This window comes from Mustela nigripes, chromosome 17, assembly GCF_022355385.1.
Source record: "Mustela nigripes isolate SB6536 chromosome 17, MUSNIG.SB6536, whole genome shotgun sequence".
NCBI lineage: Eukaryota > Metazoa > Chordata > Mammalia > Carnivora > Mustelidae > Mustela > Mustela nigripes.
In genome coordinates this window covers 43634736-43658675 of record NC_081573.1, presented here as the reverse complement: position 1 = coordinate 43658675, position 23940 = coordinate 43634736, and the positions used below count along the sequence as shown (strand labels likewise).

The 23940-nt window shown below is 33.2% G+C and overlaps 1 protein-coding gene across 3 annotated transcripts in view; it reads right to left on the bottom strand.

Moving 5' to 3' along the window:
- NFAT5 (nuclear factor of activated T cells 5) overlaps window positions 1–23940 on the bottom strand; it is a 115648-nt gene that overhangs the window by 43936 nt on the left and 47772 nt on the right. For 2 of the 3 annotated variants that reach the window (XM_059383290.1, XM_059383291.1), the window contains 3 exons: window positions 23039–23164; window positions 7770–8328; window positions 2047–2239 (listed from right to left, as the gene is read on the bottom strand). In XM_059383290.1, the coding sequence (XP_059239273.1) occupies window positions 2047–2239; window positions 7770–8328; window positions 23039–23164 (878 nt within the window). Of the gene's footprint in view, window positions 1–2046; window positions 2240–7769; window positions 8329–8779; window positions 8842–23038; window positions 23165–23940 lie in introns of those variants that run through there. The other variant, XM_059383292.1, reaches the window with a different exon arrangement.

Here is a 23940-nt window from a genome sequence, read left to right as displayed (position 1 = left end):
TCTTAAAAAAAAATTATGGTTTGAAAACTGTTAGTTTAGACCAGGGTCTATGGGTCCTTTCAGGTCTCTAACAAGCCTTCATAAATTATAATTTGTATGGTGAAGAATAAATAAATATTTAAAACAGCATTTGGGGAAAAATGTTTCCAATGCAGATTTTTGTTCATGTTTATATAGTTAAACACTGAAAGAGCTAATACAGAATGCATAAAGTCACATATAACCTTTATACCAAAAGGCTTTAAAAAATTCATACATCTTTTCTAACCCAATATGGCTCTATCTCTGTGAAAAGATATCAAAATGAGGGAAATAAGCAGATACATAAACAATCTACTCAAACCACTAACAGTACCTAGAACAGTGTCTGGCACATAAAGGGGTGCATATTTGTTGAATTTGTTGAATTTGTTAAACTTTTTTTTTTTTAGATTTTATTTATTTATTTGACAGAGAGAGATCACAAGTAGGCAGAGAGGCAGGCAGAGAGAGAGAGGGAAGCAGGCTCCCCACTGAGCAGAGAGCCCGATGCGGGACTCGATCCCAGGACCCTGAGATCATGACCTGAGCCAAAGGCAGCGGCTTAATCCACTGAGCCACCCAGGCACCCTGAATTTGTTAAACTTTTGAGGTCGGGGAATTCACTCCCTATCACAGTTAGACAATCTAATAATACTTCTGACCAGAGAGTACTTAAAGCATAAAGTCAGAGCAATTGGGTTAAAAATACTCACCAAACTATCAACACTTCTCGTTAAGACAAATATTTACAGAAAGCATAACTGAAATTTCTTATTCAGCTATTATTTGTCCTGAGTATGAGGGACTAAGGATGGGTTGGTGTAAAGAGTAGCAGAGGGATAAAGAATGATGTTGTTGAATATTAACCAACCTTATAAATGGCCACGGACAGGTTTCCTGACCCCAAGATTCTACCATATTTTATTAAAATTTAAAATGAAAGGCAGTCCAACTGAATACTGTTCAACTAACATTTTCACAAACTGCATTTAACATGAATTTACTAGGCCAAAATTCCTCCCTGTTTAATGTTTTATAAGAAACAGAAACACTTATTAAATATTCCCCACCCAACTACTTTTTGGTTTGTCTTCAAAGAGAAATAGTCTAACAAAGTTTCCCAGGTGCTGAAATTTAAGCTTCTTTTTTCTTTTAGTCTAAATTCTGAAAAGATGAAGATCCAGTTGATATCCTATTTTTTTTTAAAGATTTTCTTTATTTATTCATGACAGACACAGAGAGAGAGGCAGAGGGAGAAGCAGTCTCCCTACTGAGCAGGGAGCCCAATATGGGACTCAACTGCAGAACCCTAGGATCATGACCCGAGCCGAAGGCAGATGCTTAACCATCAGAGCCACCCATGCACCAATGATATCCTAATCCTTTTTTTAAAACATAGATTTTATTTATTTATTTGACAGAGTAAGAGAGTACAAGCAGGCAGAGAAGCAGAGGGAGAGGGAGAAGTAGGCTCCCCACTGAGCAGGGAGCCTGATGTGGGGCTCAATCCCAGGGCCCTGGGATCATGATCTGAGCTGAAGGCAGCTGCTTAACCAACTGAGCCACCCAGGTGTCCCAATATCCTAACTCTTAAACGAAGAGTTAAATTATTTTCAACCAATTCTTTTCTGAGATGAACAGTCCTGATTTCTTTAGCCATCTCAAAACCTTATTTTCCAAGCTCATAATAATTTCTACAATATTTCTTTGAATCCACTTTAAAATGCCTTCTTAAATATTAAGTTTGGGAAGAAGTGAATACAGTTGCTACCAATGTCAAATGTAAGGAGAACTTAATTCATGATTTTCCAATATTTATCAGAATACATTCTTATTTCCTCTTTCATCTAAGCTAAAATTCAAATGAAATAAAAATAACAATATTGGGCTTAAAATCTAGTTAGACTTTTGCTTTAATTTCCATTATATATATCTAATAATTCTACTATTCTATTGTAGGCAGCTTTTGCTGGTTAAAAACGAAACTGGAGAAATTCTTTGTATACTGAAAAATAAAATAAGTACCTTTACTGTAGGAAAGCCTTGCTGTGTTCTGTCTTTTACTGAGCCACGGCTACCCTCAGTCAGGTACCGAGCTCGGTGCTGGGTCTCAGGCTGTACAACTATCTTCAACTCCTTTCCTTCACTTTTAACAGGATACTGTCCACACAACATAGGGCTCTTCTTTACTCCACTTCCTTTTTGGTTTTCCAGTGTTCTGAGAAGTCAAAGCACAACATGGAAAAAGTATCAAAATGAGTTTTTTCTACAAAAGTCATCTAAGATAAAGGAAGAAACAGAATAGGCAGTAACATTAAAAGCAATTAATTATCTTACTGACAATACAGTCTAAAGGAAGATACATTCCATAAGCAAAGTATCTCTTAAAAGTTTTAAATAAAATTTAACTATACAAGGCCAAAATAAAAAATGCATATGTGTGATGGGAAGGAAGACTGAATGTACTAAGCCAGGACTAACGGGTAAGAGAATAGCTGATGTCATTATAACCTTTCACATGGCACTTCAATCAAAACAAATTTTAAAGCTACAAGATTAACTATCATTATTTTCTAATCAGACTTGCAAGGCAAAAGATATGTGGGGGTAGCAAAAAGAAATAAACAGAAGGCCTTAATAAAACAATTAAAACTACATGTAGCATACATATTCTTTTAGAGATCTTTCTCAGTAATTTTTCTGAAAAAATTATAAAATATCAGTAACCCAATTTGTATTGGGAAACTAGATTTACTCTAAACTATCTTTCTTAGAAGTGTAATTTTTCTGAGTATTTATATTTGTGATTAAATAATTAAAGTCCTTAGCATATAAAATCTTTATAACTGGGCTTTACAGATAGAAAATCTATTCTTTAAAACTGTTATTTCTTTAAAACTGTATTTAAAACTGTATTTCATGCATTTGCTATGTGGAATGTATGTTCAAAGAAAAATATTTCAAACGGTGGTTAGGACTTTAGGTCAATACATTTAATCTGAAGCACTGCAAATATGACAAATACAAAACAATACTATTAGTTCTAAAATAGACTTAAAATTATCCATGTACATTTTTTTAAAAGATGTTATTCATTTACTTGAGAGAGAGTGAGTAAGAGAGAGAGAGAGAGAGAGAGAGAGAGCATAAGCAGGGGGAGGGGCAGAGGGAGAGAGAGAAGTAGACTCCTGGCTGAGCAGGGAGCGGGGAGCCTTAGATGGGGCTCAATCCCAGGACCCTGGGATCATGACCTGAGCCAAAAGCAGACAGTTAACTGACTGAACCACCCAGGCACCCCTATCCAAAGGTATTTTAAAAAAGATTCAGGGGGGCTCCTGGGTGGTTCAGTTCAGTTAAGGTTGGACTTGGTTTGGGTTCAGATCTCAGGTTCCTGAGATCAACTCTGTATCGGGCTCTGTGCTCAGCAGGTAGTCTTTTTCAGATTCTTTCCCTCTTCTCTGCACCCCCCCAAATGAATAGATAAATCTTTAAAATAAAATGTCATGGCCTATAACACTTTCTGTATGACTCACATTGAAAATACAGGAGCCCATTTTGACTATGGACAAAAATCTCCAAAAACAAATAGGTCCCAGGAGGAACATTATGAATCAAACAAAGAAGAGCAATGGTGGCTAAGAAGCCTTAAAAATGGCCCTAATGTTTAACCCTTCATCTCTAACCAAGTTGTTGCCTTTATTATCAATAACTAAAGGAGGAAATACCATATTCTCAATGGAACTAGGGACTGGGGTGAAACTCATGGCTAGGAAAGGGAAAGAAGAATGGAGAAAAGAAGGAATGCAAAGGAATGCACTAACACTGACAAGGTAAGTAGGAGAGTTCTGAGGGCTAGTACTGCGCTCCACCATCTTCATATTCCCTGAACCTTGCACAATTCCTAAAACCAAAGGTGCTAAGAAAATAGTCGTTATTGAAAGAAAATAGGAAAAAACAAGGAACAAAGAATGGAAAGGAGAAGAAAAAAAGAGTATCTATTATAATATTAAGATGAGAAAGACTGGATCCTAACTGGCCAAGGAATACCATATTTATTTAAGTTCGACAGACATAAGTCAAAGATTACCTGTGTAAGTCATTTAAAAGGCCCTAGAAGAATAAATTCTACGAATCAAAGAGTTGAAACTGGAACAATGGGCAACAAATCCTATTTTCATCGTTCTGGGTAGAAATTCAAACATTTGCTTTCAATACAATGTGCTCTCAATACATTTGCTCTTATCTATGAAAACCTACAATGATATCATTTTTTACCTATTTTTAAATCAAAGCAAAAATATTCACTTACAGAAACTATGTAAAAATGCTCCCCAAATATTCGTTAAAAAGAAAATATAGCAAAATGCTAAAAGCAGTTCTATAGAGTGACTAGATTATGGCTTATTTATCTTCTCCTAATTTTCTGCATTTTTCCAAGTGTTTGTAATTAATACCTATTAATCTTATAATAAGAAAAGGGAACACTTAGTTTGAAATACAAGGAAAATTTAGCATATGTCAATGAACTACAAGATATAGTTTTTATATTCACTTATGCTAGCCAAGCTAATATTTATGAGGATAAACAGATGAAAATGAGTTTTACTATTTCAGTAAAACAAAATCTTTCATTTGGGATGAAGACTGCTAAGTGAGTTGACAAGTATACATATTCTTAAAGAAGAACAGTCCATGTAACTAAACAACTTCTGAAATGATACTTTTAAAAGCCCTCAAAACTATCTTTATCCTTGGGACACCTGGGTGGCTCAGTTGGTTAAGCAGCTGCCTTCAGCTCAGGTCATGATCCCAGCATCCTGGGATCGAGTCCTGCATCGGGTTCCTTGCTCGGCAGGGAACCTGCTTCTCCCTCTGCCTCTGTCTGCCTGTGCTCGCTCTCTCTCTCTGATAAATAAATAAAATCTTTAAAAAAAAACAAAAACAAAAAAAACTATATCCTCTAAGGCTCAAATGTAAAGATGGAATATATATATATATATATGTATATATATATACACACACACACACACATATATAGATATAGGTCTTTAGACACACAAAACAAATTCTTGGAAAAGTAGTCAATGAAATTACTAATTTTTAAGGCATGATGTCTGAAGAACAAACAAGAGAGGAGCAGTTAATTGGGAATTTTACTTTTAAATAGATTTAATGGGATTTTACTTTTAAATGACATGTAAAAGGTAAATCCACTGTTCAGGCCTACTCTTCAGAAGTCTTAAGATGACATTCTAATTCCTTTGGGTTACATGTCCTTCTGGTTGTCTATATCACAAAAAAATAACTTCCATTACAAAGTGCCTAGCGAGGATGACATAATGTCTTAATTTCTAGAAATATCTATGAAGAGACATAGGGCTACTGATTCTCAGGATGTTTAGTTGAAGAATTTAAGAATGACATGGCTAGAAATGTTTAAATACTAAGTAGTTCCTTTTCAAATGATTTTGTTTTCTTAACAAACTCTTTTATATAACATTTTAACTATACAAAAGTTGTATTTTCATCTTGAAAATCAACAAACTGCTGTTACAACATATTTTGAGACTGTATTTCCTATAGTGTAGCATTATACAAATTATAAATTTATGACACATTAGATCTAAGGCTAAATATACCTTATTCCTGAAAAGATTTATAAATTTCTTTCATGTTTCTAACACCTTTCATTTTGAAGAATATAGGATGTTAGTCTGAGATCCTCTTTTTTTTTTTAAAGATTTTATTTATTTATCTGACAGAGAGAGATCACAAGTAGGCAGAGAGGCAGGTAGAGAGAGAGAGAGAGGAGGAAGCAGGCTCCCTGCTGAGCAGAGAGCTGGATGCGGGACTCGATCTCAGGACCCTGAGATCATGACCTGAGCTGAAGGCAGCGGCTTAACCCACTGAGCCACCCAGGCGCCCAGTCTGAGATCCTCTTAATAACTGTGTTGAAAAGCCTACTTTTCTATATATTTATTTAAGGTTTTATCCTCTCCTTGATATAGTTCTTACAAATTCAAAATGAAAACTTCTTCCATCATTTCTATTTGCTAGTGCCAAATATTTTTCCATTACCTAAGAAGCTGGACATTTCTTCTGCTGCTTGATGAGTTTCTGTTCCATGAATTATTTCATGAGAGATTTTGTCTTGACAAATGTTATTATACCTTCCCTGGGTAACCTCAAATCATTTCTAAGATATATCTATCATACAAAAGCAGAAGCAGAAAAGATGTAGGTCAAGATACTCTCTTTAATAGGAACTGCAAACCATGTGTGTTGACTAACCCTATTGTCAAATTTTTATTTGTTCTTCATTTGGACCGTTAACATTTATTTCAATATAAAAATGAAAATCTCTCTTCTGGAACTTAAAAAAAATTTTCTGCATCGAAGCCCAAGTAAATACCCATATTTAATGACTGATATACATGAGCCTTTTAAATCTGTGCTACTATGTTTCAGAGCATTATTTTAAAGGTACTATGTTCTAGGATTGACTCTGCTAATGGCAACATTTTAGGAAAGGGTATATCTTGTTGTTTGCTTTTTTTAAGATAATTTCCTAATCTGGACCTTCTAAAAAGAAAAAACATTTAAATGTTTATTTTTATTTAACTATATCACTCCAAAGGAGTTCTAAATGAGAGGAGAAAACAGTATAGAATTATTATGCTTAAATGTTAGGTAAATAGTAGATAAATGATGTAAAAAATGTACTGACAGACTAAGAACAAGTTTAATATACATTAAAAATATTCTCTATAATACTCAACCAGATATCTAACTTAAAAGGTAAGAATGAAGTCATGAAGTAGCAAACCAACCTAAAGCTTCTCCATCACTCTTTGTAACAAACTGAAATTGTAGGAGGTTCTGGATCAACTAAAGAACCATATTCTGCCTCCCAAAAAAGTAATCTCTCAAAATCCACTGAATTAAATTTTATCAAATTATGTTGAATGTATTATAGGAAAATCTAATTTAAAAAGTGTAGGAATTAAATATAATAAAAGTACTAAAGGAATTAAAGTTAAAAATAAGTCACAGTACCCTATACTATAGCTACTGAAATATATTTATTTTCAGATATATTTATAGTGAGTGTTGTGAACTGGCACAGATGAATGAAAACTCAAACATGTACCATGATCTGTTCTATCACCCTTCTAATACATAAACCCAGAAAAAGAGGAAAAACAATAGTGATATATATATTTTTTAAATGTCAGCACAATGTATCAAAGAAAAGGCTTAAAATAAATACATGAATCTAAATGATAGGAATCAAACCATCAATTTAGTTTTTTCTTGTTTTCATCAAAAGAAAAGTCTAAAATCCTCATAGAAATGGAAATGGGTTGAACCAAATCAGGAGACAACATGAGAGAACACAAATTAGCCCTTTTCAAATGTTTTGAGTCAACTAGGGCCATTTCACTCAAGCTATTTGTCTGAGTAAAAATATTTTTAAATCCATTTGAAATTTAAAGGTTATTTCAAAACAGATTATTTTCTACTAATCATACCCAGAATAAGATACCTATTGCTAAAATCTATTAATATGTTTTCCTCTAGTGAAACTTGGTAATTTTAAGTTTGAATTTTCATGTATTTCAATGATAAAATCAGTATCTTTGCTTTATATGCACACTTGGGTTGAACAACTACAAAAACTGGGAATATTTATTTTTTGTTTTGTTTTGCACAATGGTGATAGAACTTTAAAAAATGTGAATACCAACCCATTTCCTGCTTTTGAGTTGCCTTTGTTGTCCGTGGTAAGCTGAGAAAGCACATAGTGAGGTGCTTTGGCACTGTCGGCATCAAATATATCCATATTAGATTCTTCACAATCTCGTCGTTTGACCCCCGGCCTCTGCTTTGGATTTCGTTTTCGTGATTTACGAGGTACCTCAGTGTTATCATTGTAGGAACTGGTGCTCATGTTACTGAAGTTGGAGGGGGAATCCTCCATCCACATACTGCAGCTCTGCTCTGATTCCAATCCACACCCCTCATCCTGGCAGGACATCCGACTGTTATCCAGCAAGTCCTCAGGTGGTGGTGAGATGTACAAGACTGTGTGCCTCTTCGGTGTTGATGGATGCTGCTGAACTGTGTTACTGGTTAACTGCTTTTCACTTACCCCTCTGTTACTTACCCCCAAGGCTGAGGAGCAGCTCTCCACTTGCATAGCCTTGCTGTCGGTGACTGAGGTAGAATAAATGGTAGGGCTGGAAGAGGTGGTAAAGGAGCTGCAAGCACCGCCCATGGAGGAAGAGGAGGGAGCTGAAGAAGCATCTGCGGTGTACAATTTAAGAGTAAATACACTATACATATTTTCACCTATGCTGGCTAGCAGTCCCATTGAAAATGTGATTCGTGAACTGATTGTTTTTCCCCAAAATGAATAGTTGGAATTTGGTTAAGTTTTAGAATATAAAGGCTTCAAGCAATACAAGGCCTAAAAAATGCAATTTTAAAAAATGCCCAAATAGTAATATTTTACTTGTGTTATAATTGATAGATTTTTAAAAATCTAGTTTAATGTTTTAAGTTGTAAAGCAAGAATAAAGCTTTTATTGCCTCAGCTGGATGTTCTTGTTGAATTTTAATCATTTAAAATAATAAAGAAAACCCCAATATGAAATATATGCTTGTGGTCCACATTCAATGCCAATTAAATAATCCATTATAGAATTTGAAAAGTGGGACTGTGCTTAGCCACAAAATATTAAAATAAGTTTCTAACCTATGAAGCAGAGAACTACAGGTCATTTTTAATGCAGACACTCCCTGCTTCAGAGGCAAATCCTGGAATAAAAATATGAGAAAATAAATGAGAAAAGAGCTGCTGATTGATTATTCCAGATATCAATTATAAAATGAGAAATAAATAGAAAAAATATATAATCAACTGAATTGGAGGCAAAATGGAACTGGTACCGTCACTATGATTGTTGTAAAATCTAGAATAAAAGTGAAAAGGTTTGATTTGGACTATGCTGGGCAGTGAAAGATAGGGAAGTCAATCACTAAGGGTATCTAGAAGTTGGAAATGGCCGTTCAAAACCATAATACCTAAAATAAATAAATCCATCCTAAATGGCAGAATGAAAAGTAGAGTAAGGACTGATTATTGGATGGATTTCTTTCACAAAGTACTTGGTACACACTCAGCAACTGGCTCCCCTATTCATTTCCTCTCTCTTTAAAGGGCCTGCTTGATTTTAACTATTAAGGGAATTTCTTAATACAAGTAACAATAACTTTTATTGACTGAAGCCTAACAGAAATTTTAAACAAAAAATTCTAGTGCTGGAGAAGCACTAGAATCAGTTTATATAAAAAGGTCTCTTACAAAGCCATTTATTTGTTATGCCTAGCAAAAAAAGAATTAAGTAGATCTTTATAAAACATGTGGCAACTGGCAGAACAGCTTGTTGAAAAATACTAGTACTTTAATCCTTTATGGCACAACCTTAAACACACACTAATAATGTTAAGGTTGGAAGTTGTCAGTTCTAAAATTTTAGAAATACCGTTTGATCTTGTATGAGATATGGAAAGGTTCATAATCATACACACACAAAACTAAAAATAGGTTAACATGTGACAGAGAACTAACAAATATGTTTAAATCTAAAATTAGTTTTTATCTATAGCCAAGTGTGCCACTATGTAAAGTGGCAGGAAAAAACTTAAAACCAATGTGCAGTCATTGGAATTGCAATATTCTTGTCAATTATATTGCATACAGTGAATGTAAGAACACCAGTGTTCAGATAATCAAAAGCCAAGTGCCAAAGATCTATTTTTAAATTAAAAACATGTACCAGAACACTTAAGTCATTTGAAGAGCTAAATTCACCAATAATTTTTCACTGCTGTCAAGGCTGAAGAGCACAGTAATTAATATCAGCCATTAATGATGTGATCTACATAATGTCATATGGAAATATTATTCCAAGCTACCATAAGTCAAAGAACCTAGAGCAATTAGATGATACCAGTTCCATTTTCCAGTTTGTATCCTTGTCAAATGCAGTAGCTGAAATTGGAAAATTCAGTCACTTTAAACTGCATTCCAATTTAAAGAAAAATTTATCAATTTCATATCATGCATTAATGCAATGTTTTCTTAGTAAATAAATATTTTAAAAGATTTGTAAGAACTACAAAATCTAGATGCTAATGTCAGTGACAGTTTAGGAGCTGATTTGTAGCCACTTTGGGTTTAAACAACAAGTTTTTTCCTTGTTTTTTTGAAAAATACTATAAAAATTATTTTTTAAAAATAGAAAAGGTATTATATATAACATTCCTCCATCTGTTCCAACTATTGGCAAATATGAAACTAAATTTTTGTGTGTATATAAGCCTATGTTCTTTATCCTCAGAGAAATAAAAGTATGCAGCATGCAGTCTTTACAGTAGTACACACAAAACATGCAGCATGAATGCTGTGAACGTGTATTTCTATAAAGCAGCTTTCCCCCACCCACACTTTTTGAATCTAAGTATCATGCACATGAGAATGCAGAATATGAACATCTCAGGGATCCCTGTCCATGACAGATGGAAAGTACTGGTGAAAAGCAATCATGAACTCAAAAGTAAGTTATGTGATATTCATGAATTTAATATGCAAGACATAGCCTAGCATTGCTCTTAAAGGTATATATGATTTTTATCTTGCACGTCTTATCAAAGCAATCATGGTTATAAAACCCAATTGGTATAATCAAACATAAATGTCTGTTCGGGACAGGTATGCCAAACTGTGATCTCATACCCTACATAAATTAAAATATTCTATACATTTTACTTGGAGACCTAACATAACAATTTTTATATTTTACCTGCAGTTTCCTGGATATACTTACTAAATAAAAAAGTTCATTAGCATAAAACTATGAAACTGAAAACATAAACTCTGTCAGAAGACAGTAGTAAGCATCCTTTAATTAAAAAATATTACTTTGAAAAGCCTATCTCAGTTTGAGCCTAAATTATAAAAGATCTTACTCATTTTAAGACTGTAACAAGTAAGACAATTTTTTAAAACTATAAAACTCTTTACAACAACATCACTGTTATGTTGATAATGACGATAATGATATATAAAATCCTTCACATAACATTTTACATTCTGGTTAGCAAGACATCACCTAAGTGAAATAATTATGCCAAGTGAGGTGAAGTATAAAATGAGAACTATGGGCCATTTCTTTGATCTTTCTTAGACCCTCCCAACACCTAAAACAGTACCTTGCATGTAGTAAAAATTTAAATTTCTTATTAAATTGATTTACTGGAAGCCACTATTTGGTAACTATGTTGAATTATATTAAAGTTATATTGGCCAAAAATGTACCAACATGCCCATGATGAACACATCAGGTTTAAAAAAAAGGATTTACTACTCAAAGTGCTTAAAATACATCTCACTATAATAGCGCTATCTGATACAGGGAAGGGTTTAGAATTAACAAGAGTTTAGAGTTAACTATTTGCTACTTCTACAAAGAGTGTGCTAATAATTCTTTCTTGAAACTATAAGCCAAATTATTACTTGTGTATTAATCCATAAATTTACTAAGAATAAAAAATCCTTAATATTATCTATTAAAAATACATTGAATTATATAAAAAACATTTTAGATTTCTAAACACAAATTTCTTATTCCCAAGCAATTCCAGAAAAACACTCAAGAACATTACTGGGAATACTGTAAATGTACTTCAAATATCTACAAAGACCTTTCAGTCACTGTATCATTAAATATCAAGAAACAGCTTAACTGACTTTCTACAGAACTAAAATGCTAATGTAATCCTGCCTCATCTATATATTCTTTTTTAAGTTGTTATAAACTTTGTTATAAACAAAGTATGTTAACTATTGTTCCCCCATTTTTTTGGTTTTGAGTCTCCATTTTTATCTGTTAGGAATGTATAGACTATGTTTCATTGTTGCATATTAAAAGTACAAAAACTCCTAAAATTTTTTTTAATAATTGATTTTCTAAGCAGATTAGTTGTAATGTATTTCTATTTTAGAGCTTTATAATTTTAATGTTTTGATTTTCTTTTTTTAATTCAAATTCAATTACTTGACATATAATATATTATGTTTCAGGGGTATATAGACCTCTGAGTCATCAGTCTATTTGTTCTTTTAAATCCTTTATCAATCCTTTGCAAAGCTCTAAGTTTTTCTTAAAATGTTTCCTTAAAATTATTCTCTTATCCATGAATAAGTAACACATGAATAAATTTTTCATATTTTTCTTTTATGAAAAAATTATCTTTGAACCTATAAGAATTTTTATTTTTCTTTGACCAGAGAGCATGGTGAACCAAAGGGAAAACCATTCTACATTTATTAATGAAAATTTACAATTTCAAAAGAATACATTAATTTTAAAATGTGTAAGTGAAAGGAAGTATCACATCTATAGCATTCTATGTCTAAGTCTAATAATTCTATTATTAGCAGTAGCCAATAACTAGAACAAATGCCTGTAATGCTGGTGAATATAAGTTGTATATTATATTCTCTTAAGAACTGATGGAATCACTAAGGTTCACTACAAATATTCAAAGTAGCTGGGATAAGGAGAGCGGCAGATAATGCCTACATGTGTATCTTAAAATTTCCAAGTATTCATTTGATTAGAAAAATGAAAATGGACTTTTAAATGATACCACATATAGAAACTTGTGTAGATTTTATATATTCCTTACCTAAACTATATTTTAAAATTAAGAACTATTATAGTTCTAGTTTTGTGAACCAGAAATTATTAGTTTTGTGAACCAGAAACTATTTTAATTACCACATCATTTTGGTGCTTAAAATACCATTTTAAAAAAGGGATAACACTTTACATGGAACTAACTAAACTTTTTATGGAAAGCTTTGATATTGGAAACATTCTTTAAAGTCCTCAAAAGAAACAAACACCTTCCACATAATTTAAAATATGTGACAGAAATGGTATTTAACTGAGTTTCTGAGATAAAAATGTGATCCATAGCATTTAAATATGCAAATATATTTCATAACTTTCCAACATCAGGGCAAAATCAGTTGAGCTTCCTAACAAAGTCATTAAAACAAAAGCCATAATTATTTTTTTCAAATTATAACATTTTGTAAGTGTGCTTAAGTGAACCAATAGTGGAACGGAGAAGGAGTAAACCATTGACTGTTCAGAAAATAATCTTAAAAAACAATCCAGATATTTGGAAACATTTCTGGTCTAAAACACTATTCAACCTTAGTTATCCTTTTTAAGTATTTCATTTTCTTTCTGGTAACAATGACTTCACATCTAAAGATCTTGCCTGATAAAAGTCACCAGATACAAGGACATAATTTTAGATCAAAGAAGAAAGATATTGAGAGAAAAAAATTATAAGGCCAACATTCATGTTGCTAAGGGACTGAAAAATCTAGAACACACAAAGTGGCTGCAAACCTGCTTTGTCAACACCTTACATGCCAACCTTCGTTTTCTACTTTCTTCTTCTTCTTATAGTATTAACGTAAAGTTTAAAACTTTACAAAAAGTTTTTAGTTTCAATCAGTATCAATCCACTATTTAGAAATAAAATAAGGAAGGAAGGAAGGACGGAAGAAAAGAAGAAAGAAAGAAAGAAAGAAAGAAAGACTTATGAAGAAGTCTGAAAACGAGACCGACCTATACCCTGGGTGAGATTGGATGGGTTAAGTGTCTCTGGCACTATTTGTCTTCACTATTGACAGACACTGTCACACAACCCACCACACGATGCCTGTCTCTGAATGGCGAAGCTAGAATGCAAGTTAAGTGTATTAATAGAAAAAACAACTAGCATCCCAGCATATAAAATAAGCAATCCAGATTACTTTACCAAAAACAAAAACAAAAAAACAAAAAAACAAAAATTGTAGGGTTGATCATTTAATTTACATGTTTAACAATTTCAATTTCCATTTGTACTCTTCCCACCCAACATAAGCTTACATGCCACAATAAGCAATGTTTTAAAACAAACTTTAAAAAAATAAAATTATCAATATCCAAATAAATGCATGTGGAAAATTTCTTACCCAAAATTTTTGTTAACTCATATTCACCAATTTGTTGTCCTGTTCACTAATGCAATCTAATCCATAAGCCAGAATGCCCTTTCTCAGGTGTTTTTAGGTTGTGCCTTTACCCAAATTCCTTTAAAGAGTAGAAGAGAATATACTCTGACCAAAACACTCAAGCAGAAAGAGGTATCTGTATTTTATTTTATTTTTTTAAAGATTTTATTTATTTATGAGAGAGAGAGCGTGCGCGTTTATGCAAGTGCACTCAAGCATGAGCAGGGGGGTAGAAGGAGACATACAGACTCCCTGCTAAGCAGGGAGGCCTATGCAGGGTTCAATCCCAGGACCTGGGAACCTGAGTCTAAGGCAGCTGCTTAATTGACTGAGCCACCCAGGCGCACCAGAAATACCTGCATTTCAGCAGCAAAAGAATCTTTTCATTTCTCAGGCCAACTTCCACATATATCATCATACCCCTCAAAAAAAGTTACCACTTTTTCACTTTCAGATTAGATATGTACATAAAGTATTTGATCCTAGAGGGTCTATTTTAAAAAATAATTAGCACTGTTGCTGAAGCTGAAAAGCATGTTATTACTGATTTATTGGAAACCATCTTTTTCTTCCCCAGTCCATCAAACTGCCAATCAGCGTTCTAATATTACATAATTATTCTCCCATTTTTAATCTAAATTCTCCTAAAATAATTATTTTTACCTTGTCAGAGTATGGGGAGGGGAAGAGGTAAAGGGAGAGAGAGAATCTTAAGCAGGCTTGATGCCCAGCACAAAGCCCAATGCAGGGCTTGAGCTCACGACCCTAATATCATGACCTGAGCCGAAATCAAGAGTCAGATGCTTAACAAAATGAGCCACCCAGGCGCCCCTATTCACAGGATATTTGTTAAAGAATGTGTCCTAAAAAATAAAATGCTCACAAAATTTGTCAGTGTCCTGATATTTATAGCAATTATTTAAATATATCTTTTGTCCTCTTCAATCCTAAGTATTTAAGCACAGTGTAAAATATGTACTAGGTATATATTATGCAATTTGGGGTTTTTAAAATTATTTTTTTTAAGGATTTTATTTATTTACTTGACAGAGAGAGACACAATGAGAGAGGGAACACAAGTAGGGGGAGTGGGAGAATGAGAAGCAGGCTTCCCCCTGAGCCGGGAGTCTGATGTGGGGCTCGATCCCAGGACCCTAGGATCATGCTTAAACCACTGAGTCACCCAGGCACCCCTTAAATCCCTTCCTGTTGGAAATGGAAGATGTTTTCTACCATCCAGTGATTTAAATACTACTGGATGGCATCACTGGTCAATACTGGATGACAACACTGAAGCTGAGAAAGAATCCTTTATCTCAGAGAGATTAAACATAAAAGGGAATAATTATACTAGGTGATAACTGTATTTATTACATTGTCAAAGAGCCCAAGTACAGGTTGAAGAAGAAAAGAAAACTAGTTAACTATTTTACTCCTTGAAAGGGAATGTTATGTTAAGACAAAAGCAGAGATTATCATTATATTAACTTAGATATGAATTAGAGAAAAACAGTTCTGAACAATGCTATTTGGAGGTCACCTCAATGCTTTATCATGTAATACATTCTAATATACTTAGATTAAATAATAAAGGTATTTCTGTCAACTCTAGTCCAATGCCTTCTCATTTTTTTTAGAGGAGACCAAAAAGGGAAAAAAAATACTATTTGTATCATTAAAATCTAGTAATTTAATTACTTGGGTTCTACACCTGTGCCTGGATTAGAACGGATATTAGGATCCAACTGTAGACAAAACAAAGTGTCTAAGCAAAAATCGGAAGATAAGTTATATATGACTCTATCAGAAGTTTTAATACCTGATCGTGCAAAAGTATCACTTCATTAAAAAAAAAAAAAAGGTGGTAAGAGAATTCTAGGAACTAGAACTCTTTAATAGTCAGCTTTTAGAATCATCCCTTTGGGATATGTCTGTTCTCCCCATGACTCACCATCTTCTATCAATGTCTCTTTTATATACAAGGGCTCCTATTAAGAGAGTGTCAACATAAAAGAATAAGTCAGAATGTAAATATTATGGCCCATGTGTGGCTCTACCTTGGTTGACAGACAGAATTTCAAAGGTAAAAAACAGAGTAGGTGAGAATGAAAACAAACAGGCAAAATAAGGTTAAAAACTTATTTTTATTAAAATAAGACCTACTTTTTAAAACCTTACAAATGAGAGGAGAAACTCATGTGGGAGGAAAGTCAATGCTTACTGAATAATCACTAATTATCAGGTAATGTTAAGTATTTTATATATCTAACTTTATAACCTTAAGAAAAAGTTGGTATTAGTGTCTAGTTACAGAGGTAATTTTACAAATTTAATCTCCACAAAATTCCATCTGTATGATAGAAATGATATGACAGCAATCAGAATCAAGTTAGAGTCTTATGATTCCAAAAACCCATACTAATTTTATTATATTTTATTTGTGGGAAAAATAAATACATAGAAATAAAACAATAATACATGTGTGGGGGGATTATATCTAGATTATGCCCACACAGCCTTGGCACTTTGAGGTGACTTCTCATTTATTTTTAATTTAATTGACAATAACACCTTTTTATGAAGAAATGACATGTGGGAAATGAATTTTACCTCAGTGGACTAAATAAATACTACTGATGAACACCTACTTGAATTTATTGATGAAAAGGTAATGTACCCTCACTTATGCCAAAAATAAATTCATCAAGTGTCTAATACATCTCATGCCTTTATTACTTTTTTTTAAGATTTTATTTATTTATTTGACAGAGATCATGAGTAGACAGAGAGGTAGGCAGAGAGAGGAGGAATCAGGCTCCCTGCTGAGCTGAGAGCCCAATGTGGGGCTCAATCCCAGGACCCTGAGATCAGGCTTTAACCCACTGAGCCACCTACGTGTCCCCCTTTATTACTTCTTAAGAGCATAATTCATTGAATATTTTGACTTATTTTAATCATCTGCCAACATGGTGTTTTTAAAAACTATGAAATATTTAAAACTAATACCCATGTTTCCTCTACTCACATTTTAGCCAATGCTAACATTTAACTACATGATTTTATTTATTCATTTTTTTAAGATTTTATTTATTACTTATTTGGGAGAGAGACAGAGCATGAGATGGGGGAGGGTCAGAGGGAGAAGCGGACTCCCTGCAGAGCAGGAAGCCCGGATGCGAGACTCAATCTTGGTACTCCAGGATCATGACCTGAGCAGAAGTAGTAGCTTAACCAACTGAGCCACCGAGATGCCCTTATTTTATTTTTTAAGATTTTATTTATTCCACAGAGAGAGCAAGAGAGGACATGCAGAGGTGAGTAGCAGTGGAAGAAGCAGGATCCCCACTGGGCAGGAAGCCCGATGCAGGGCTCAACCTTGGGACCCCGGGATCAAGACCTGAGCTGAAGACAGCCACCTACCCAACTGAGCCACCCAGGCACCCGATTTTATTTTTAAGAGAAGAACTGTTAACAGAAACAGGTGAAATCTTTTGCTGTGCCCTACCCTAATCCATTCTCCTCACTTCTGCCCCAGCTGGACTAATATTTATATAACTTCACTGTGTTATTTATAAAACTAATTGGTTTTTTTCTTTAAGATTTTATTTTTATTTGAGAAAGAGAGAGCACAAGCAGGGGAGGGAAAGGAAGAAGCACACTCCCCTACTGAGCATGGAGCATGATATAGGGCCCAATCGATCACAGATCTCTGAGATCAGAACCTGAGTTGAAGCCAAACACTTAACAGATTGAACCACCCAGGAACCTCTATACAACTGTTATAAAACAATTACTTATGGCAATTGGTATGGCCACACCTTTTACTTATGATATTATCTTACTGGTGATATAAGAAAGTAAGCCCACTTTTGTCCAATAATTTATTAATGTGAAATTGTACAAAACACATAAAAATAGAAACTATTTTGTGTATGTATTTTGTCCATTGAAAGTTGAGAACCACTGAGCAGTTTTAAAATGCTAATCTACAGACCCAGGTAATAAAAAATGTGCTTTTTCCATCAGAAACAGAATAAATCAAAATATTTATAAAGTTGTTCTAAAAATGATCACAAGGACAATAGAAAGGCAAACATTTAAGGAATAAATCAACAGGCATGTGTACTTTTTGTCAATGGTAAATTATAATATAGATAGCCTCCTGTATTCTTACTTGTTTCTGAATAAATCATTATGTCCCAAGTTTGCTAATGCTTTTCATTTTAATAATGTGATGTTAACATAAATCTATATATACATACATACATATTTCTATATGTATAAATGTATACCTTTAGATTAACAATATAATTTCAGTAAAAGACAGAATGAGGAGTAGAATTTTTAAATCTACTTGCAACTTTTTTGTAATTAGAATCTGACTTCCCTCTGGAAGTGGTCCAGTTTTCTAGAAAAAATAGAAATAGCCAAATGGAATAACCAAGATCAACTCAGATTTTAGCTCATAATATCAATACACAGGTTACATAGGTGAATCACCTTTCCTGCTAATGAGCTTTGGGTTTAATTTTAGGAGTAGTATATTACATAAATGGTCAAAATTCTGAAATATGTTTACACAGTTAACTTAGGACAGCAATCAAAAGTAAATTTGCTCCTCAAAATGTATTCAACTCAAAAAAATACAAATTACATAACTGTAAATACTTTCTAGCACTAGTAAATAAATTATAATTCAATGGACTATGTAATTCTGTTGCTGTGAATCATTGTTATTAAAACTTAATGTTCTCCTAGAAATCATATTCCAATTTTATAGATCTTGAAACTTCCAGAATTAAAGGGGTAGATGGCTTTTCCAACTCAATTATCTTACACACGGCTTTGTCCAGGAACTACTGTTATCTAAGTGAAATAATAGCATACAAGCCCCTGAAGTATAATGGCAAGAAGAAAATCTTAGACCTCAGCAGGAAAGAAGAAATGTCTCTCATGCCTGGAAGAACTGAGATATGATGATATGCGAACTGTCTAGCACAATTTCTGTTACGCAGTAGGAACTCAAAAATGGTAACTTACATTTTCTTCTACTCATTTTTTTGTACTGCTCTGTTGTTATGGATAGTTTAGAAATTCTTATGATTTTATTAGATGATTAAGATGTCTAAAACAAATGAAAGCATAACTGTTCTTTGATAACAGGACATTAATGTAGCTCTCTTGGATCCTCTCTTCCAATATAAATAAGACTCAATTAAGTTCTTTCAGTATAGACAATACCTGTTAGCTACTTGTGATTTACTAACTGCTGTGGCATAAAATTCAAAGCACTATTTAATAGGTTTCTCTCTTCCAATGGAAAAATTTATTAAATGGATCACTTCACAGAAAGTTATAAACTAAAATACAGCCTTTAAAAACCTCCAGTGATCTAACTAGTGGAGATATTCAACAGGTATTTCTATTATACATGCTTGATCTGTGTGTATACCTGTACAGGTTAAAAAGTGCACAAGGATCAGTATCCTGAGACTGATTCATTTGACAGAGAGAGAGATCACAAGTAGGCAGAGAGGTAGGTGGAGGTGGGGGTCAGGGAGCAGGCTCCCTGCTGAGCAGACAGCCTGAAGCAGGGCTGGATTCCAGGACCTTGAGATCATGACCTGAGCCGAAGGCAGAGACTTTAACCCACTGAGCCACCCAGGCACCCCAATAAGTAAATTTTTAAAAATACGTGATTGGTTATACAAGCTATTTATCAATAAAGCTGTTATTTAAGAAAAATACCTGCCATATCTCTTTACAGAAACTCCCTGAACTCTGGTGTAACTGTTTGTGTTAGTTCTTCTAAATAATACTTGTATTTTAGTTCTTTTAACCTAAACTATATGATCCCCCCCCCAAAAAAAACAAACAAAAAGAATCCTTTCACAATACACATTTCTTGAGCAACTCCTTATTTTGCCAAAAATGCCATTAATTCATTTGGATAACTTTCTTGTGTTAGGAAAATTGCCCCTTTCTTAACTACAGAGAACCTACAATACTGTTCTGAAAGTCTGTGCTTCTAAAACTTATTCATTCACATACCGAACCTCAAACTCTTAACTACCTTTCTAAACCTCAAACTTTTAACTACCCTTCTAATGGGACAAAAGCAGAGGTCTTCAAAAAATGAGGAGTACAAATTTCAGACTCGTGATTCTCAACTGTATCTCCCACATTTTGACACTTGGCCTGTGGAGAGGGGAGGGGTTGTGTAGAAGTAAGCCCTCTTTCCCCCAGCCCCAACCTGGAACTTACCCGATAAAATGATGTTACTGATGGGAGTATGAAAAAGTGTGAATAGTGCAGAGGCAGAAAAAGGTTTGAGATACTCTTTTATCCAATATTCTGAATTGTGGATTAGCAGCATCATGTTTACTCATTCCCTTAGTAATATGTGAAGGGAAAAAAAATCTAGATTGGTGAATCTGAGAAACACATTTTAAATAATTAATAAAGACTGTACATGAAAACCTATATGCCCAGCCTCTAAATTTCCAAATTTAAATTGATTTAGAACTTGTGAAACACAAACCTTTATAGCAGAACTAGAAGTCTGTTCCCACCAGGCCCTCATACCTGATAGCAGCCAATCCGGCTCCTTCAAAACTCTGAAGAATTAACTACATCAAGAGTCATCATTTTTATACATTTCATATTTAAACAGCAAATGTATAGATTAAAAATAAAACTCATAGAAGTCTAAATTAATGTGCCTTTCCCTAGACATCATGTCTTTTGGCCAGGAAACACTGAATAACTGGCAATTTACTCCAAAACCTTTCAATAGTTATGTCACTGAAGATATTCATATGTCAAATGAAAAAGCAATACTATTAAGATACCTACTAATTGATTTCCCTATAATATTCTGTAATTTAAACTCTCTTACCTATAATGTTATATGACAAACACTAATCTACTAATAAGACAGAATCCTAGAATAAGATTATATTGGTTACTAAAAGTAAATTTAAGTAAAAAAAATTACAAATGACTTGGTTTTAGATCACAGAAACTTTCTGTATGTGAATATAAGAAAGCTGTCAATGTTACCTCCTTACACTCTTCACCTTCTGTCAATAACTTCTCAATCTAGTCAGAATTAATTACTTCAGAATACTTCCTTTGGTCAATTCTCTTATTTTCATGATTTTTCAATTCATGCCTTTCAATCTAATTTATCTGGAGAGGATTTTCTCAAATAAATAGAGGGAAGGAGGGAGGATCAACATTCTATTAGTGACCCAAATTCAAGAACTTTCAATTATCTATATATACAAACTTGAAATTGAGTTTGGTATTATTTTAAAAGGAAGTGTTCTTTTCCAAACCTCGCTGACATTTTTTCAGCTTTTAAAAGGAACTGGATCTACTGTCAACAGATGTTAAAAAGCACAGAAGAAACAGACTTTTAGTTCTATATAGATTCAATAAGTCTACAAAAAATAATCTCAAAAGATACAAAAGAAATCAGTTAGTCAATTTCTACTTGTGGATTTAAAGTGAAATATTTCATTAAAAATCTTTTTTTTCTTATTTTATCATTTGATACAATTTTTAAACAATATTTAAAATTTTAAATTCCAGAAAAAATATTCAGGGACATTTTAGAACCCAGTGGATATAAAGTAAAACCAGGTCTTCTTACCAATTTGATTACTAAAAAGATCACAGTTAAATCCACAGAATCTGTTAGAAAATGTCTGGCAACACATGAACAGTGAGCAGGGCTGATAAGTTTCTTTGCTATGTTTAAAGTTTTCCTGCCCTCAATCAGGAAGGCTGCACACTGAGTACATAGCTCAGGAAAAAGATCCATACACAAGGTTAATGGTACATTGGGTTAATGCATACAAGAAAAATATATGAAGTTCTAGTACAGTACCAAATCCTTATTTAAACCACAGCCTTCCACTTCACTGTTCTTTTTGAAATAAAATGAATTTACTGAAAACAACACTGTGATGGATTTTAAGGACCATTTAAAAGATGAGAGGTATCACTGGATAAGAAACCTCTACTTAGATGTATAAAACTTCAGAGTATAATTTTTGTCCTTTTCTTTTTTAAACCGAACATACTTAGCAGTGTTTAAAACCCAACTAAAAAATAAATACAGTTGGGCAATCTAATATTATTGAATGCACTCATTAATTTATCAATAATCAAGACTTTTTTCTATTTGTTTATCCATCAATCTGTTATTCTGGTTCATTAAAAAATGGAACCAATTTTATACAAAGTGTATGATTTGAGAGCTGAGCAAAAATTAACTTGATAAACTTCAAACATTATTTTCCATACTTTTCCATTGATATTACAAAATGTCTTTACATAAATATTACATTCGAATCTTCCATTACTTTCAAATGAATTTAAAAGAAATCTAAAGTCACATGTTTTTAAATGTAGGGAAAAGGTTATATTAACACACTACAAACAGAAAAGAGACTTGAGTACTTGAGTCCTTTTTCAGATTATACAAAATAAAGCACTTTTCTCTTTTAGCAAATTTTTAAAAATAATAATTAAATAGGGACTCAAATGTAATTTTCTATCCATAGCTTGGTATGTAACTTTTTTATATGCAGTCAACAAAAGAGCTTCAAGCTTATTTCCACAGTTGAAGATAAGCTCCTAAAAAATAAATGGCACTAATAGTTGTGCCAATGTGAAATTGTAAGAAATAAGAATTATATCAAGAAGTGTACATTGAAATATTTTAAGGTTAAAAGTGTATTTTTAAACCTCTTAAAAAAAACCCTCAAATCACACTCTTTTTGATATGAACTTTGCCAGCACTGTTCATGTTGGCCAGATAATACACTAGTTTTCTTTAATAAAATAAAATGAAATGCATACCAGCAGCAACAACAGCTGGAGGAGGCGAGCCTGCCTCACCACCACTTGTCTGACTCATTGATGCTACAGATGTTTCTCTAGATGGAGGCAACTGTAACTCCTTTGGGAGAAGATCATAGACAGATTCTGTAGGAGGAAGGAGAAAAAAGTTTTAAAAGAGTGTAAGTCAATAACCTAATATATGAACATGAAATTAATAGGTCTTTTCACTCAGGAGGAAAACTATATTATTCACACACACATAAAAAGAACTCCATATAACTACTGTTGTAAAGAATTATTAGCAATTTTTTTTTTATTATTCAATTTTACTGAAGAGTGAATTTTCCATTAGTTCTGTCCCCTGTTTTCTTCTTGGTCTCTTCCTTTATATTAAAGATGCTAAGGCTATTAAATTTTAGAACTGAATAAACTCAGACAAAATATAAGAAATGTCAAATAACACAAAATGGTACAAACTCTTTCTTTGTAATAATATCATACTCTTACCAGCTTTAAAATGGTTTCTCCAATGAGACCACTAGTCTAGCTTTACTCTTCTACCCAGCACCTTATAGCAAATACTTTAATTCACTATCATAATGCATTTTTCTCTCCCCCAAAAAGCTAAACAAGGAATGTCACAGCTCAAGGAAATATTATATTTTTATTCTGCGCTATCTCCAAACTCTAGAAAGGCACAAGTATAGGATACTCTTAAATCAGAAAGGATAAATGCCTAAATTAGACTATAATTACTTCTATGTTTGTTTTTTTTAAGATTTTATTTGTTTGTCAGAGAGAAAGAGAGAGAGAGAAAGGAGAGAAAGCGCAAGCAGGGGGAGTTTCAGGCAATGGGAGAAGCAGGCTCCCAGCTGAGCAAGGAGCCCAATGCAGTAAGATGGATACCTCTATCCACGGAC